Raw genomic sequence first — 18,678 nt, 5'->3', positions numbered from 1 at the left:
TTTTTTATTATTAATTTGTATGATGGATCCAGTACAGTCAACAAGTTCTATTGTTACACGTTTCAGCAGCTCTTGCAAAAGAATATTGAATAATGTGCTGACATTCTGCGAAAAAGAATCGTCAGAAGGCCGTCTTCTTGTTCCCCTTTCTCAAGTCATAAAACATGCAAGTGCAATTGCGGGCGTATCGGGGTCGACTGTTAAAAGAATTCGTAGGGAATCAAAAGGTGAAGGTAAACCAAAATTTAAATCTCCTAAAAAAATCCGCCAGAGAAACAAAAACCATCGAAACCGTAGCTTTGAATGATTTTGATGTAGATTTTATAAGAGGAGCTATTCACGAATTTTACGTGGTCGAGAAAAGAGTTCCAACTGTTCCGAAATTGATTCCTGTGCTTAAAGAAAAAATTAATTTTCCTTGGAAAAGAGAAACTTTTAGGAAAATACTTCATGAAATCGGATTTTGTTTTAAAAAGTCCCAGAATAAAAGGAAACTTATCATGGAGTGAAGTGACATTGTTTTATGTAGAACGCAGTATTTGCACGTATTAACACTCTACGTACATTTTTCCAACTGTTATGCAAGCAAAATAGTTACACTTTAAAAACAGCAATGTTCGTAAAAGAAAAGCTAAATTTTCCGACCTGTAATAATAAACAAACTCAGTTTGTTTATTATTACATCCCAGAAGACAGACTGATTACCCTATTATCGGAATGGATTCTCCTTTTTCTGACATGCGCAGAAGTGTCGAGGGACCTCAAATCGGTGGGCGAACTATAACAGCCCAAAACCCTTGAGGCACACCACTGGTGCCTTTTCTCTCGGGGGATATTGCTTCCCCACACACAACTTGCTGATTACCTTTATGAAAGGCAATCTCCAATTAACTCCAATTCCAAGGAACAGGCTACATGCTATAGCCCTGTACACCGGTGAACTAAATCTACGTAGTTAATTAATCCTTTTTCCTAGCCTGACCTCTAGCGATTAAAAATAAATAAAAAAATATATATAAAATTAAAATAATTATATATATATATACACACAGGCAACCCTCGTATAATGCAGATGTTAGGTTCCATAGAAATGCTGTGTTATATAAATCGCGTTATACGAGACTTAGATCACATAGAAAAATAAGGGTTAGGTTCCGAAATCGCTTTTTTTTTTAATTATATAAACAACAATGACATATCTAACTAACAAAAACAATATTTTTATTTAATTCGGGTAATTCATGTAAGTTAAGAAAACATAAACTATGAGACAAATACGTAGTATAAAATTATAAAAATTACAAACTATACATAAATTTCATTGCACATAAAACATAAATGTTTTAGACAAAATAAAGCACATATTTTAATCGTCATCACTGTCTTCAGAAATAACATTTCATAGATGTTCTTTAAGTACCTGGAGGTCGTCACCACTTGAAATCTCTTGGACATCATTTGTATAATTCTCATTGCATACTTCGACTGGTTTAGTCATCAAGAAGTCAGTAATAAGATCCACTATGCTGCAATTTTTTTATCAAGTTCATAATATGGCGCTAAACAAATATCCAATGTCTCACGAATTTTCCCAAGCGCTCCATTGAGGGATCATTATCTGTAAAATAACTTCCTAACTTTCTTGCCAAGTCCAATCCTTCTGCTAATTTCTTTAAACTGAATTCTTTAACGGATTCATCACAATCAGAATCTTCGGCAGAACTTTCCCTGCAATTTGTTTTGACGCCATCTATTAATTGTAACAGTTCCTCCTGATTTAAATCTGTTTCTCCATCAATTAATTCACTAATTTCGTTTTCAACCATATCACAAAAGCCCTCTCCACCATAAATGTGTGCAACGTTTATTATATGACGTAGCTCAGCATCCACTGGAGGTACGAAATTTTGTTCCAGAACGGCTTCAAGCCATATTTTTTTCCAGCAAGCATTCAGTGTAGAGGATTCTAATTCCTTAATGGCCAGAGAAATAATTTTCACACAATTCAATATTGAAAACTCTTTCCACGCTTGAAGTAGTGTCATGTTTGGATTAGATTCCATTTTTTCCAAAATTAATTGAAATGTTCGCCGAATACAATATGACTTAAATGTTAATATTATTCCTTGGTTGAATAAGTGAAGTAGTATTAGGTGGCAAAAAAATTATTTTATATTCGGATGGCTTAAATTTGTTGGGTGGCCTACCGCGTTATCTAAAATTAATAGAATTTTGAAGTCCATATTCTTTTTCTTTGTGTAACTTTCTACATCGGGTACAAAACACTTGAAAAAACAATTTTCAAATTACATGCAAGCTGTAACCCATGCCTTTTTGTTGGCCCACCAATAAACAGGTAGGGTGGACTTTCGAGCCCTTTCATCGCATGAGGATTTGCAGATCGGTTAATAAACATTGGTTTTGTCATGTAATCACCTAATGCATTACTACAAAACAGTAGAGTAATTCTATCTTTGGAAACTTTGAATCCAGGAGCTGATCATTCATTTTTCGAAATATAGGTGCGTTTTGGCATTTTTTTCCAATATAACCCAGATTCATCCGCATTGAATACCTGGTCTGCACTGTAACCACCTTCTTTAATGATTTTTAAAAGTTCTGCTGGGTATTTCCGGGCAGCTTCAACGTCTGCTGATGCTGATTCTCCCTGGATTTTAAGATTATACAAAGAAAACCGCTTTTTAAAGTTTTCGAACCAACCCTTACTGGCACAAAATCCATGCTGAGAGATTTCTTCTGAAGAATCTTGATAGAGTTCTTTTAAATGTTTATAAACTTTGAGAGCTTTTTGCTTAATAAGGTTTCCATCCAAAGGAATTTTCTTTTGAGTGCAATCTTCTATCCAAATCATTAGGAATTTCTCCATTTTTTCTATTAGAATATCGTGAACACGAGCAAAGTGCTTTGCACTTACCGTTGACCCAGCAATAACACTTTCTTGGATTTTATGTTCATTTTGTTTGATTGTTCGAATTGTAGATTCATTTAAATTCAGAGTCCTTGCAACAACTCCTGGTTTTTCTCCAATTTTCAACTGATCCAAGATTTTAATTTTTTTTCTTCGAAAGAAATGAATTTCCTCTTCAATGTTGGTTTTTTCCCTTTCATTGCAGTTTTAGTTATTGCAGACATTACAATAAAAATAAACTTTTACATAAAAAAAAAGCATTAAATATGTATGTAACTCACCAGAAAATAAACTGCTCAGCTTGAGAATAACACACTTATGATTTTAAATGTGCTTTCCTGGAGAAAACAAAGACAATTTTCAACAATAAACACTTTATACAGTAAACCCTAGATAGCGAACCTATGGCACTCGTGCCAGAGGTGGCACGTCTGAGAATTTTGCTGGCATGTCAACAATTTACAGGTGATATTCTTTTATATGCTTATAAATTCAAGTTTTTTTTTTAATTGTTACAATACGTACAAGCTGAATTTTGTTTTACACAAGACAGCAGCTATAAAGACGTGCATATGATTGGTGCGGTATTAACAAAAGATTGTGCGACCCAAAGACAAAAGCAACCACAAGTGTTGAGTTGAAATGCTAATTCTCTTCAATTGAATTCCATAACATCTGAAACTGTCATGACAATATTCACTATTAGTTTTAACACATTGACAACAGGGTGTCAATGTGATGGAACTGTGATAGTTGCGATGGAACTTCTCATTACTGATTGGCTCAACTCACACAAACGTTTCAACCCTGGGTTGAATTTTATGGCTTCTTGGCAGGCGAACTTGCACATTCATTATATGGCATATTTCAATTCTTGCTAGTCTTTTATTTTAAGTTAGCCTTTGTGATCGAGATAATGACATCGAGAATTTCAAATGCAATAAAGCAAATACTTATTTCATAATTGAAATATTGGAAATAGTTTTTAGTTAGATACTGTGTTTTGGTGCAACATATGGTTTTGCTTAAGTCTATACAGCATAGTTTTTGTGAGAGGGGGGACATGTGATTTATTAGTTAGCACCGTTTTTATTCCATCTGTCTCTAATTGCACTATTTGTTGAGAATGACACAGACTGCAAAAGCCTCTGTACAGTACCTTATTCATTGATGCAATAAAACTAAATTCGATACTTATAACTACTTGCGCGATTCGGGCAGACACAAATTTAATGAAGATAAAATTTGATTTTTAAGTCCCACGGTGAAAAATATGAAAAAATAAATAAATAAATAAAGGGTTACTAGAAATTGTAGACCGCGTTACATCGAAACCGCGTTGTATAAGTACTGCCTTATACGAGGGTTACCAGTATATTAAAAAAAAAAAAAAAATACAACTACAATAAACTGCTAAAGTCCTCATGTATTAATATTCTTCTGGATTTGTACAGTTGATTGTTATACATGATGATGATTACCTTCAGTTGCTGTTGAATGTTACAAACACTTCACCAGGTTGTCTTCTTGTAGTGGGATTTTTCTCCAGCTTGTTATACAGGTTGTAGATGGGTCCTCCACATTCTTGGAATGATTAGGTCATCATTTACGTTGAGATTTGGGTTATGATTGAGCATTTCACATGACTCTTTAAATTTCCTCTCAAACCAGGTTTTGGTGCAGTGTAGGGACTTGGTATTTTTCCAATCAATTCTGTGGTATGTTTGGAGTGCGTGGTCAGAAAGCCCAGTTTTTCCAAAATGGAGGTTTTTAATGTGTCATTTGTGTTCGTCTTGTCTAATTTCGTATACCCTGGGTGGGCTAGGTGTGGAAGAGGATCTTTAGAAGAACTGAGTAGGTGTCTTAACTTATTCATGGGTTGAAAGGTAGTTTTAATGTTGTATTTGCTTAGTGTTCTGTCTATTTTTTCAGAAATGCCTCTAACATAAGGATTGGTAATGGCATTCCTGAAATCTTTTTTGTTCTTACTGGTATCTTTGTGGAGGAGGATCTTGTGAATAGTTTTTTTACTGTATCCATTTTTTATCAATGTTTGGTTGATGATCTTATATTCCTGGTTTAGAGCTTGTTCATTAGAACAAATAGTTTGAGCTCTGTATTAAGGGTGCTTATGACACCTAGTTTTTGTGTTGGATGGTGGTAAGAATTTTTGTGTATGTATTGGCCTGTGTGTGTAGGTTTGCGGTAGACTGAGAAGGAGAGACAGCCAGAGGGAAGACGTGTGATAAGTGTGTTTAGGAACTGAAGAGAGTTGTTTTTTTCCATTTCAATGGTGAATTGGATACGTTTGTGTTTGTTTAGGTGGCTAACGAATGCATTTAGTGCTTCATGGCCGTGGGGCCAAATGGCAAAAATATCGTCGATGTATCTAAGCCAAATTTTGGGCTTTAGACATGCTGTCTCTAAAGCACGTTGCTCAAAGTCTTCCATATAAAAGTTAGCTATTGGGGGAGGAAAGCAGTAAGCCCATGGCTGTACCTTCTTTTTGAAGGTAAAAATTGTTTTGCCACACAAAATATCCGGAGCAGAGTACGTGGGCAAAGAGGGATGTGATGTCTTGTGGAAATATGTTCTGTAAGAGCAAGATAGTATCATTGATTGGGACACTGGTGAAAAGGGAAGTTATTTCAAAGCTGATTAATAAATCTTGGTCGTTGAGCGTAATGTTTTTAATTTTATTTATGAAATGTGTATTTTTTATGTAAGAAGGGGACTGACCTACCAATTCCTTGATTGTGGCTGCTAATTTTTTGGCTAAGAGACAATTTGGGCTGTCAAATTATCTCTGAATGTAGGAGCAACCAACCACATCGGACCACAGCCTGGTTATCAACCAATCAAACTACCATCTTTCCCAAGGTGAACTCTCACTGTTAAAGAAAGATTTGAACTACGGCATTGCTCCGAGGTCAGTGAACAAACTCGATATCATTTATCATGTCGAGAGAAGTTTAAGATCCCTCCCCACCAATCTAGCTGATAAAATACGCATGGAAAAATCCTTAAATCCTTAAAAAATAACCAAGACATTATAATCACGAAAGCAGATAAAAGTAACGCCACTGTCCTTTTAGACCATACAACATACACTGAAAAAATGAACCATTTGATATCGGACCACAACACCTACCAAATGGTAAACTACAACCCCACAAAACGTAACAAAAAGAAAACAACTGAATTAATCAAATCCATCCACACATGGCCAGAAGAAACAACAAAAAAATTAATACCTCATTATGCCTGCCACCCAGAATTTATGGCCTGCCAAAAATACACAAAGCAGACACACCATTACATCCGATTGTTGAAGGAATTGACAGCCCAAATTATCTCTTAGCCAAAAAAAAACAAAAAAAAAATAATAAATTAGCAGCCACACTCAAGGAATTGGTAGGTCAGTCCCCTTCCTACATAAAAAATACACAATATTTCATAAATAAAATTAAAAACATTACACTCAACTACCAAGATTTATTAGTCAGCTTTGACATAACTGCCCTTTTCACCAATGTCCCAATCAATGACTCTATCTTGCTTTTACAGAACATATTTCCATAAGACATCACGGCCCTCTTTGCCCATGTACTCCGCTCCGGATATTTTATGTGGCAAAACAATTTTTACCTTCAAAAAGAAGGTACAGCCATGGGCTCACTGCTTTCCCCCCCAATAGCTAACTTTTATATGGAAGACTTTGAGCAACGTGCTTTGGAGACAGTATGTCTAAAGCCTAAAATTTGGCTCAGATACGTTGACGATATTTTCACCATTTGGTCCCATGGCCGTGAAGCACTAAATACATTCCTTAGCCACCTAAACAAACACAAATGTATCCAATTCACCATTGAAATGGAAAAAAACAACTCTCTTCCATTCCTAAACACACTTATCACACGTCTTCCCTCTGGCTGTCTCTCCTTCTCAGTCTACCGCAAACCTACACACACAGGCCAATACATACACAAAAATTCTTACCACCATCCAACACAAAAACTAGGTGTCATAAGCACCCTTAATACAGAGCTCAAACTATTTGTTCTAATGAACAAGCTCTAAACCAGGAATATAAGATCATCAACCAAACATTTATAAAAAATGGATACAGTAAAAAAACTATTCACAAGATCCTCCTCCACAAAGATACCAGTAAGAACAAAAAAGATTTCAGGAATGCCATTACCAATCCTTATGTTAGAGGCATTTCTGAAAAAATAGACAGAACACTAAGCAAATACAACATCAAAACCACCTTTCAACCCACGAATAAGTTAAAACACCTACTCAGTTCTTCTAAAGATCCTCTTCCACACCTAGCCCACTCAGGGGATATACAAAATACAATGCACATGTAACATACCTTACATAGGGGAAACAGGGCAAACCATTACAATTAGACAAGACAAACACAAACGACACATTAAAAACCTCCGTTTTGGAAAAACTGGGCTTTCTGACCACGCACTCCAAACATACCACAGAATTGATTGGAAAAATACCAAGTCCCTACACCACACCAAAACCTGGTTTGAGAGGAAATTTAAAGTCATGTGTAATGCTCAAACATAACCCAAATCTCAACAAAAATGATGGCCTAACCATTCCAAGAATGTGGAGGACCCATCTACAACCTGTATAACAACCTAAACAAGCCAGAGAAAAATCCCTTTACAAGAAGACAACCTGGTTAAGTGTTTGCAACATTCAACAGCAACTGAAGGAAATCATATTATAACAATCAACTGTACAAATCCAGAAGAATATTAATACATGAGGACTTTAGCAGTTTATTGTAGTTGTATATTATATATACATATATATATATATATATATAATTATTTTATTTTTATATTTTTTTATTTATTTATTTATCATCATCATCAAATTACTGACATGTATCCTCAAGAGGTGTACAGGATATGATAGTACTACACAAAAAATTTACATCATTACCAACTTCCTATCTACAATTTTCCTCCAAATCAGTCTATTACTTGTCAAGACTCCAATATTATCATTATCATACCTTATATTTCTATCGTCTAAGGCACACTGTACCGTATCAATCCACCTATATCTTGGTTTTCCTCTGGGTCGTTTTCCTGCCAACCTGGCGGAGAACACTTGTTTTGCTAATCTTTCCTCGCCCATTCTGTTTAAGTGACCATGCCACCTGAGATTTGCTCTGCTAATGCATTACTGGATGCCGACAATGTCAAATTCTTTCCTAATATCCTTGTTTTTAATATGATATTGCTATTGATGCCATCTGTTCATGCCTCTAATCTTTCTCAGGACTCTCATATCTGCGGTCTCTAGTCTTTGGTCAAATGTTTTACTTCTGACCCAGTTCTCAGATCCATAAGTTAAAATTGGTTTGAACACTGTCATGTATACAGCAAATTTTGTGTTCCGACTAAAATCTCTCTTATTCCATATGAATTTATTCAATTGACTTCCTCCCATACCAGCTTTGTTGATTCTGTTGTCTATTTCCATATTTAATTTACCATCATCACTAAAAATCATGCCCAAGTAGCTGAAATGTTTTACTTGTTCCACAAGTTCCCTGTTCACAACAGAGTTGACATTTTCAACAATTCTACCTATTTTCATTGTCTTTGTCTTTTTAATGCTGACCTTCATACCATATCTATTACAACAGTTATTCAATTTAGTCAGGGAATCTTGCAAACTTGTAGCGGATTTATTCAGAAGTATAACATCGTCTGCATAAAGCAAAGAGCTGACATTAACATCTCCAATTCTGATATCATGTTTAATACCACTTTCCTTCATAATGTGATCCATATAGATAATGAATAACAGAGGGGATAATGGACATCCTTGTCTCACAACAGATTTAATATTAAACCATCTTCCTGTACATCCTTCAATTCTAACTGCCGACTTACAACTCAAATACAGACTAAGTATTGCTTGATATAATGCCCCATTGATACCATATAACTGTAGCGTATTGAATAGCTTCTCTCTTGGCACCTTGTCATATGCCTTTTCCAGATCGACAAAACTTAAATACAGATCTTTGTTATATTCCCATGCTTTCTCGACTATTTGTAGTAAAGTGAAGATCTGATCCTGACAGCCTCTATTTGGCGTGAATCCAGCTTGTTCTTCACCAACTTTTCTTCCACAATTCTTCTCAACCGTTTCTCAAGTATACTTGCATAGATCTTGCCAGGAACACTCAGTAGGGAAATACCTCTGTAATTCTCACATTCAGTTTTATTTCCCTTTTTATATAGGCACTATTATAGCTCTACTGCAATCATCGGGAATTTGTCCCTCTGTCCAAGTTTTCTAACTATGCAGTGCAGCCACTGTAAGACTTTTATACCACCATACTTCAGCATTTGTGGTCAAATATCATCTACTCCTGCTGCCTTTCCACATTTCAAGCCTTTGATGGCTTTTTCTACTTCAAGTATGGATATGTATTCCTGACTGCATGCCTGTTGAGTGTTTTTTACCACTGTGCTATCACTGCTTGTTACATTTAGCAATTTTTCGAAATAATTACTCCATACTTCAAGGATATCTTTTTCTCCTGTTTTCATGCCACCTTTATCATCTTTAACTCCTTTACAGCACTCTCTCCTCCATTTCTAAGCTTCTTCAACAACCTCCAGAATATCTTACCACCTTCTTGATATTTATTTTCTATGTTCTTGCCAAAGTCCTCCCATGACTTTTGCTTAGCTACAGGGTGTTCGGGATAAATTTGACAGTTTCGTAAGGAAAAAGAAAATCTTCTTTGTATCTATTAAATTTAATGAATTGACAAAAAAACATTACAGGCAGAGTTAATTACAATACTATCAACAAGATTTACTCAAAATAACCACCATTAGCATCGATCACAGCTTCAATTCTGCTTCGGAACCTCGAACAAGCTGATGCTACAGTCTCCCTGGGAAGGGCCGCAAAAACTGTTTTAATTTTATCCATTAACTGGGCTTTTGTATTACTGGAAGTGCGATTGGTGTCTTTTTCAACTGCGCCCCATACAAAATAATCCATGGGGTTAAGGTCTGGGGAGTTTGGAGGCCAAACATTTGGACTGGTGAAGTCGTAGAAATTTTCAGACAACCATTTTTGACTTTTCCCAGAGGTGTGGCAAGGGGCCGAATCCTGCTGCCATACATACGGCCTACCATTGGCTACCCTTGTTATCCAGGGCTTGACTACAGTTAGCAACTCCACGAACAAAGCCCGAATTCCAATGCCAGGGTTCTTCAACACCTGTTCCTGCAGATTTGCGAGGAATTCTGCTGTACGAACGCAATCAGATCGTCTGCTAGGGATCTTTCTTCTTGCTACATCCTCGTAGTCACCATTGCAAGTCTCTAGTTCATGCCTGATTGTTTTTACTGTATTCAGGGAGCATTGGGCAGCAGTCGTAATATCCTTATTTTGATGGCGGGCACGAATCATCATGATACAAGTTATTCTCTTCCATGATTCAGGTGGGTTCCAGCTATCCATCCTTTCTGACATCTTGTATGTGAATGAAGAAGGGTCCAAACTTTTAAATGAAGAGAAGTGTGTGTTAATACATGTAACTTACGGAAAAATATAATTAATTATAAATATGTCAAATTTATCCCGAACACCCTGTAGTTTTACACAGTGTTTCACTTTCTTACATTTGTCTCTGTATTCTCTAAGAGCAAAAGCTGACTTATTTGCTAGGAACTGTTGATATGATTTATTCTTTTCCTTCACTGCCTCTTTAACTTCCTGTGTCCACCACGGAGTCCTGATTTTTCTATCCTAGCAGACAACCTTACAACATGCCTCGTTGGCTGAATCAATCAGGATTTTCTTCAGTTATTTTATTTTTTTATCGCTAGAGGTCAGGCTAGGAAAAAGGATTAATTAACTATGTAGATTTAGTTCACCGGTATACAGGGCCATAGCATGTAGCTTGTTCCTTATACGCTTGTATCCTTCTGATGATGACTTCAATACAGGGGTCCAAACGTCAAATAGTATTTTATTACTAATTAATAAAATAATCTTTTCAACACGTGTGTTTTTGTGTCCCTAAATTTATAAATATGAATGCTGATCACCGTGTAACCTTAAAAGAAAGAGTTATAATAAGTAGATTGCTAAATCACAATCTTCTTGAGCACATGCTCTCCATGAATGGGAATGCTGCTGTTTTCAACCCCCAAATATTTGTTCTCGCTAACCTCTATAACAGGTTAACCACAACTCTAGACACCCAGAGATTAGCCTATAATTTGAAGTCTTAGTCTTATCACCTCTCTTATGAAGTAGAGCAATTCTGCACTCTGTATACTATTTTGGAACTTGGGCCAATTTTAGACTCATGTTAAAATGTATGTCAAAGTTGTTATTAACTCCCAGGAGCATTCTGTTAAAAATATGCAGTGATACATCCTCAAACCCATATTAACATCAAGTTTACTCAATTCCCATAAACCTAATGCTCACTCACCATAAGTCACCTTTCCATCCTTCGCACTGTGCTGAAGTTTGGTATAACATCATCTTCACAAAGATAAAATAACTTTACGAATTGCTCATCTGAATAGCCCTTTGAGCAGTAGCTGTACATTATATATGTCACCATGCTTCTATCCCCAAAACAGTATTGATGTATATATGTTTAAATTTTAACTATAGGAAAGCGATAAATTTATGCTGGCTTCTGAGTTTTTGCAGAGAGGTGCTGCAACCTCTTTGGCAATCTTTTCTTTCTTTTTTTATCATGTATTTATGAGCTATAGAAGGTGGGTGAGTATATATTTTAAACTCACTGCTCAAAGGATTAATATATCTACTTTATCCTCTGCAATGGTTAATAAATTTTACTAACTAGTATCATACTTCCATAATCATTCTTTTTTTTGCTAGACACATCAAAACCATGAGATTTATAAGAACCACGTAGCTGTAATAATAGCACTTCACAAGGTTGGAATGCAGCCACCTATTATTTTCAACATGCTAAAAACACTCACGATCAGTAGGATGTTTGTGTATCAGACTATTAACCATTATAACAATACAGGAGACTTATCTGACAAAACAATGTCATGTGTATTAACTGATTAATTGGGGGTATGAGCCTATCGTCGTTCTACTGGACACTTTCTAACACCATAACTTATAAAGCAGAGGGTGATAAAATCAAAGGCATTTCTCGACAGAACAAAAACAACAGACAGAAATATCCTCTTCACAGATGAGAAGGTTTTCAGAAGAGTCGTTTAACCACCAAAATGATCAGGTATATGCCCCAGATGGTTGCACAGCATGTGCCATAGCACACAGGATCGAGAGAAGTCATCACCCTCATCAGTGATGGTGGTGGTGGTGGTGGGAGGGGGTTACATATCAGGGGGCATCCAAGTTGCATTTCTGTGAGAAAGGAGTCAAAATTTCTGCTAAAATGTATCAAGATGCCAGGCTAGAACCTGTGTTATGGCCCGTGAATAACAGGTTAACATGACGGTTAACAAATGCACAGTAGGCAGTGAACCTACCAACAGGATTCAGCCCCTGCACACAAGGTGAGTACCACACAATAGTTGCTGGAGGTGAATGTGCCTGACCACATTCACCTGGAAGCCCTGATCTGAGTCCATTGGACTTCAAATTGTGGTCTGAGCTTGAGAGAATAGCCTGCAAGAGACAACATCCCAGCATCACCAGCCTGAAAGTGAATTTGAAGCTAGCAGTGGCAGCATTTCCATGAAATATTGTGCAGGCTGCCATCTATATCTGGACTCATAGACTTCAGGTATGAAGACAAAAGGGGATACATTTCAAACACTTAAGTGCTGCTATATGCACGTTATACAGTACATGTGGTTTGTACGTGCTGAAAGCTGCAAATGATTTATTGATAGATTACAGGTTTACGCACTGTTCAAGTTGCAACAGTATTTATGGCTAGACTAGGTATAATCAAAATCAATCTATAACAATCATCCTATCTTATTTGCTAAGTTAATTTGCCTATATAGCTCCTTCTCACCACTTTCCAGGAATATAGAAACATGCACTCACATATCTCACACTATATTCTCTCAGTACCGTTGCCACTTGCACAGATATAATTCTCTACTATCATCAACTCTGATTCCTCCCTTTCTGTCCTGTCTGCTTCATGAAAAACATAATACCTCTAGCTCTATTTCTGTCAGATAATCATCCTCATCCAGCTATAATAAGTTTAGTTTAATCCTTTATCCAAGTGTGAGCAAACAAAGTTTGCACCTGAAAGTATCTTCAGGACTGGGGTAAGGTAGTGCAACACCAGGAAACTCGTTGCAAAGGTGGAGAAAGCTCTCATCACTCCTATCTCAGTATCTCCCCTAATGCAAAGCACATCTCCTTGTGGATATGTGTAATGCTATGCATTAAGGCAAGGGCCACTACCCATACTGGTTTCGACCTTTATTGAGGTCTCGTCAGTGGGAGCCAGGCCCAGTAGTGGAGATACAAAGGCAGAAGAAATGAGAGGTCATCCTAACCTATAGGAGTTGCCAAAGGGTGTGCAACCTTATTATTAAATTACTCTGGATTCAGAGAAAGATGTTGAGAGTTTATTTTTCACTTGGTTAGACTATAATAAGTTTAGTTTAATCCTTTATCCAAGTGTGAGCAAACAAAGTTTGCGCCTGAAAGTATCTACGTCCAGAAGTAGACAATGTAGGCTAGGACAAGTAAACACACTGTCAGTAATAGATGGCAGTGGTGATGTGAAATGATCTTTTGTCAATAAAATACCAAACAGCCTGTTGCAATTTGTTCTTAGTGATATAATTACATATAAATGACATTCAGAGTAATGATAAGACATAATCCTCATAATAATGAATACTGATAATCAATACATATCACTAGATCCCTCAGTGTGTGTGTGTGTGTGTGTGTGTGTGTGTGTAACATGCTGAAGGATCTAGTGATATGTATATTTTTTTTTATTCACAGTCATCCTAGCCACCTGAAGAACTGTTGTTCTCTGAAAACCAAACTGCCTCTATCATTACTAATTTTTCTCGATAGTCTCTGCACATTTTAATAAAGAAAAGAACAACTTTAAAATGACTTTTGAAATGACTTTAAAAAATTCTGACATTCATCACCACAGGTAAAGATTTAAGTCATCTGGTACACTTTTCATAAATATGAAACTACAGCTCTTGCAGTTAAGTTGGTGAGATTATGTACTGTATATGAGAGTGGTCTGAAAAGTTCTTGGCTCGACCATTGATGGCAACACTATTAGCACGATTTTTTTTTTCTAAGTTGGTACATCTGTCATAAGCATTCATGTAAAATTGCAAATAGTTTGTTTTATACAGCTGTCTGAAGCAAAAGTGTTGTCTGTATCCCTTGAAATGGATAAAACTGAGTATCGTGTGGTTATAAAATTCTTTGTAAAAGAAGGTTTAACGCCAAAAGAAATTTATTTGAAGTTCATAAAAGTTTATGGGCACTCTTCTCCTTTGTTTTCGACAGTTAAGAAATGGGCTGCTGAGTTTAAACATGGCCGTACCAGCCTTGAAGATGATCTACGTGAAGGACATCCAAAAAGTGTAACACCACCAGAAATCATTGATCGAGTGCACGATATGGTATTGAATGACCGGCGAGTCAAAGTGCGTGAAATTGCTGTGACTATAGGCATTTCAAAAGAACGTGTAGGATATATTTTGCATGAATAATTGCAAATGAAAAAGCTTTGTGCAAGATGGGTGCTGTGCTTGCTCATGGCAGATCACAAACGCACTCGCATGAAAATCTCTGAACAGTGCTTGGAACGTTTTAACAAGAATAAAACTGATTTTTTGCATCAATTTATTACTACGGATGAGACTTGCATTCACCATTACACACCAGAATCCAAACAGTAGTCAAAACAGTGGACAGAAGTAGGTTGTTCAGTGCCAAAGAAGACAAAGTCTGTTCCATCAGCAGGAAAGGTCATGGCATCGGTGTTTTGGGATGCTAAAGGCATTTTGTTTATTAATTATCTTGAAAAGGGTAAAACAATAACCGGGGAATATTATTCCAATCTTTTAACCAGACTAGATGAAAAAATTAGTGAGAAAAGACCTGGTTTGCAGAAGAAAAAAATCATCTTCCATCACTACAATGCACCTGCCCACAAAGGTGTTTTGGCAATGGGAAAATTAAGAGTGCACTATGAATTGTTGGAACATCCACCCTATTCCCCAGATTTGGCTTCCTCTGACTTCTATCTCTTCTCAAAACTAAAACTCTTCCTCACTGGTCAGCATTTTTCTTCAAGAGGGGTATTTTGCAGATCTTACTGAGAACCACTACAGGGATAATGGCACTGGAGCATCGCTGGAATAAATGTATTTGTCTCAAGGGAGATTATGTTAAAAAATGAAAATAATTTCGAAATTATAAATTCGTTTTTTCATTGTTAGGCCGAGAACCTTTCAGACCACCCTCGTAAGTACCGACTGAAACTGAACATTTCCTATTTAATTCCCACTGCTTGATGGAAAATTTTCCATTAAAGCAAAAATCTGAGTTTTCTGCACATGGCAATCATGCTAAAGCATCCCTTCCCTCCCTCATTTCATTTCACAAAGGAAGAAATCAGCTAAGACAGAGTAGAACATTATCATCATCAGTACAGGACTTTCATCATGTCACAAAAACTCATTATGGTAGATATGTTTTATTTATAAAGATTATTATTTACTTACAAAGTCATCATAACACTCTCCACTCGTTCACTGTCTGTACTCTTAGGGATGACCCTTGTTCTCTCATATGAAGAATCTCTCTAATGTCTATCTGGTAAATATCTCAGCAACTTAAATGTCATATCACTCATTGTCTTCTATCTACCAAACTCTCCAGATCACACAGGATCTCACTCTATAGCCATTCCACAGTACAGCCATTCCACAGTACTAGAATGCTGGCTGTGGAATGTTTAGAGAGTTACCTTCACTGTAACTCTCTAAAGGTTTGTCTTTTCCCTACTTGGAAGATGCCTATGCATGACTTCTTTTAATGATGGAATGCTAAGGTACTACAGGTAGTACCTGACAGCTGATTGCAATGGCATGAAGATCAAGAAAATTAGGTGATTCCCACAAACTTTAAATTTCTATCCACCATCACCTCAAAATTCCTTGCCTCCTCATGTTTTCCAGCATAGCTCCACAATAAAACATGAAGCCTTCCACATATGGATCCTAAAATTCAAAGCCCTGCACTTAGGAATATCACAATGAAATTCCCACTTAATTGAAATCCATCTGAAGAGCTATCACAACATTGAGCACCATTACTGACAATTCCCCCCTTAGTTTTACATTATCAAAAAAAAATTGAATTTTGCCTTGCAACTCAGTGACAATATCACTGACATAAAGATCAAATAGTAAGTGTCCCAGTATTGTAACATCATCATCAGTAGCAGTCACTTGTGCTTTCAAAAGTTGAAAGCACAAGTGTTGTGTCTGGAGATGGCAGGTGATAGTCCTATTTTGAAGATGCCAGGCTGTGCATGACTTCTTTTAACAAGAGAATGTTGATGCAGACAACAGATACACACAGCATTTGATAGCTCTGAGAGTCAATTCCAATGGCATGCAGACCAAGACAACTGAGGATCCCATTCTGCTGCAGTCTTTTCCTGATATTCTGTCACTAAAATGCATACCTTCTTTTGCTCAGTCTGAGAAAGGTGGCCTATGAGTTCTAGGTCGAATAGTATTGCTCTCAGAATCATATCACAAGAACATGCACACCTTTCCACAAGAACAAAGTGGCAATTCATAGGAGACAGGTCGGTCTTGTAACATTTTTCATTGTATCAGTCATCTATTTCAAGGCCACAGAACTCAGTCCTAATCAAAATTATCATCAGAAAATCCTGGAATCAATTGATGAAAAGAAATAAAAATCAGGTATAACAAAGAAATGGTGATTAATATAAAGCTACTACATACTTACATTTTCTTTTTTTTTGCTTAATGCATTTAATGTTTCCTCGATACCTTTAGTAAAATCTGTTTTATCCTGATCAGGGGTTTGGATGATACGGCTGCCCTAAATATACAAACAAATACGTAAAAAATTTGTTTTTATTATTTTATTTTAAAAAACAAAACAATGGAATGCTAATAACTCATCACATACTATACTTACATTTTATTTTTTTATGTTTTATATTTATATTGTTATACATCTTAGTATTATCTCTATTCAACATGCAAAAAAAATAATATAGTTAACAACTCTACAACTAGTTAGCAAAGGAATTTTAGATTCTTAAAATCTGAATTCTCAGTGCAATAATAATAAGAAAGAAAGAGTTTGTAGATATGGAAAAGGCATGTGATAAGGTGTCAAGGAGGGTGGGGGGAAGAAAAAGAAACTGTCCAAGACAATACAATTATATGGTGTAAATATATCAGCAAAACTGAAAGATATAGGAAGATGGTTTGGTGTAATTTCAGTAAGACAAAGGTAAGTGCTACCTCCACTGTTATTCATCATCTATATGGATGACAACACGAGGCAGGTAACACTAAGCCTGAAATCAAATAGAGGCAGATATTAAACTCAGTTCTTTACTTGGTATTAGCATGTGACGATGACATACTTCTCTATAAATCTGATAAAAATCTTCGGGACTCAGACTAAACTGAATAACTGATACAAAATGATTTGGAAGGGAAATCAAAAATAAACACATAGAAACTATGAAAATAGAGAAGAATTGTGGCAAATAACTGCATCTCGATGAAGGACATACAGAACAATATTCCAGCTATTTTGGCACAACATTTTCTCTCTCTCTCTTTTTAAATCCAAACAGATAATAAACTAAGCAAAGCGGATATGAAGGAGAAACAGCTGAATTAAAGTTATATTATTCCATATAAAGGAAAAGTAGCAGAAATATTAAAGAAATGTTTTGGGAAAATTTAGAGAAAAGACCAAAACTAACAACAATGGTAAGTAGTGGCTGGATTTCTCTTCACAACATGGACTAGTCATTTACTAATACCATGTTCCAGCATAAAGATATGCACAAATGCACATGGAAAAAAGACAAGATATAAGAACATGGACTATGAACACTGACCATGACAGTAACATAGTCAATGACAGTAACATTGACTATGTTACTGTGGATAATGATATGTACACACTGATAGGATTAGAAATCAAACAGTTGATCAAATACTATAGATTACAGATATGACTTATGTGATAGAAAAGTAGGAGAGTCAAAATATGGCATAAATGAATATGTCACAAAGGAACTTGTGACACATTCATTTATCTTAAATAGAATGGCTACAATAATACAAGTGAGGATGACATGACATTTGAAATAAATTGATTAAAAGGAATTATTAGACAACTGACCATAGAATTAGAAAAAAGTCAAGAAACATTTAAAGAAACTTGGATAGGATAAGAAAAATAATCAGAACAAGATTATTTTCATTTTGATTTTGCAATTTGATTGTTAAATGTGCAGTTGTCAATGTCACTAATTCAAGACTCCTAGAGGTAAAAATTAAAGATGTGACAAATGTAATAGAGAAACAAAAACGAAAAGTAAAAGAGATGGGAGAGTGCTTGCTGGAACTAATGATTTAAGTAGCGACAAATATGGTATGTGATAAGATATCTAAGGATAAGTACAAAAGAAAAGG

At 36.0% G+C, this 18,678-nt stretch overlaps 1 protein-coding gene across 3 annotated transcripts in view; it reads right to left on the bottom strand.

Moving 5' to 3' along the window:
* The window catches only part of LOC150094178 (thiamine pyrophosphokinase 1), a 110,600-nt gene that overhangs the window by 34,890 nt on the left and 57,032 nt on the right, over nucleotides 1-18,678 (bottom strand). For all 3 annotated transcript variants that reach the window (XM_090412223.1, XM_090412221.1, XM_090412222.1), the window contains exon 5: nucleotides 16,961-17,056. In XM_090412223.1, the coding sequence (XP_090268349.1) occupies nucleotides 16,961-17,056 (96 nt within the window). The remainder of the gene's footprint in view (nucleotides 1-16,960; nucleotides 17,057-18,678) is intronic.

Source organism: Typopeltis vanoorti, chromosome 22 (assembly GCF_054136105.1).
Source record: "Typopeltis vanoorti isolate ZY-2024b chromosome 22, IOZ_Tvanoo_1.0, whole genome shotgun sequence".
NCBI classification, from domain to species: domain Eukaryota; kingdom Metazoa; phylum Arthropoda; class Arachnida; order Uropygi; family Thelyphonidae; genus Typopeltis; species Typopeltis vanoorti.
This window is presented reverse-complemented; position numbering and strand designations above follow the sequence as displayed.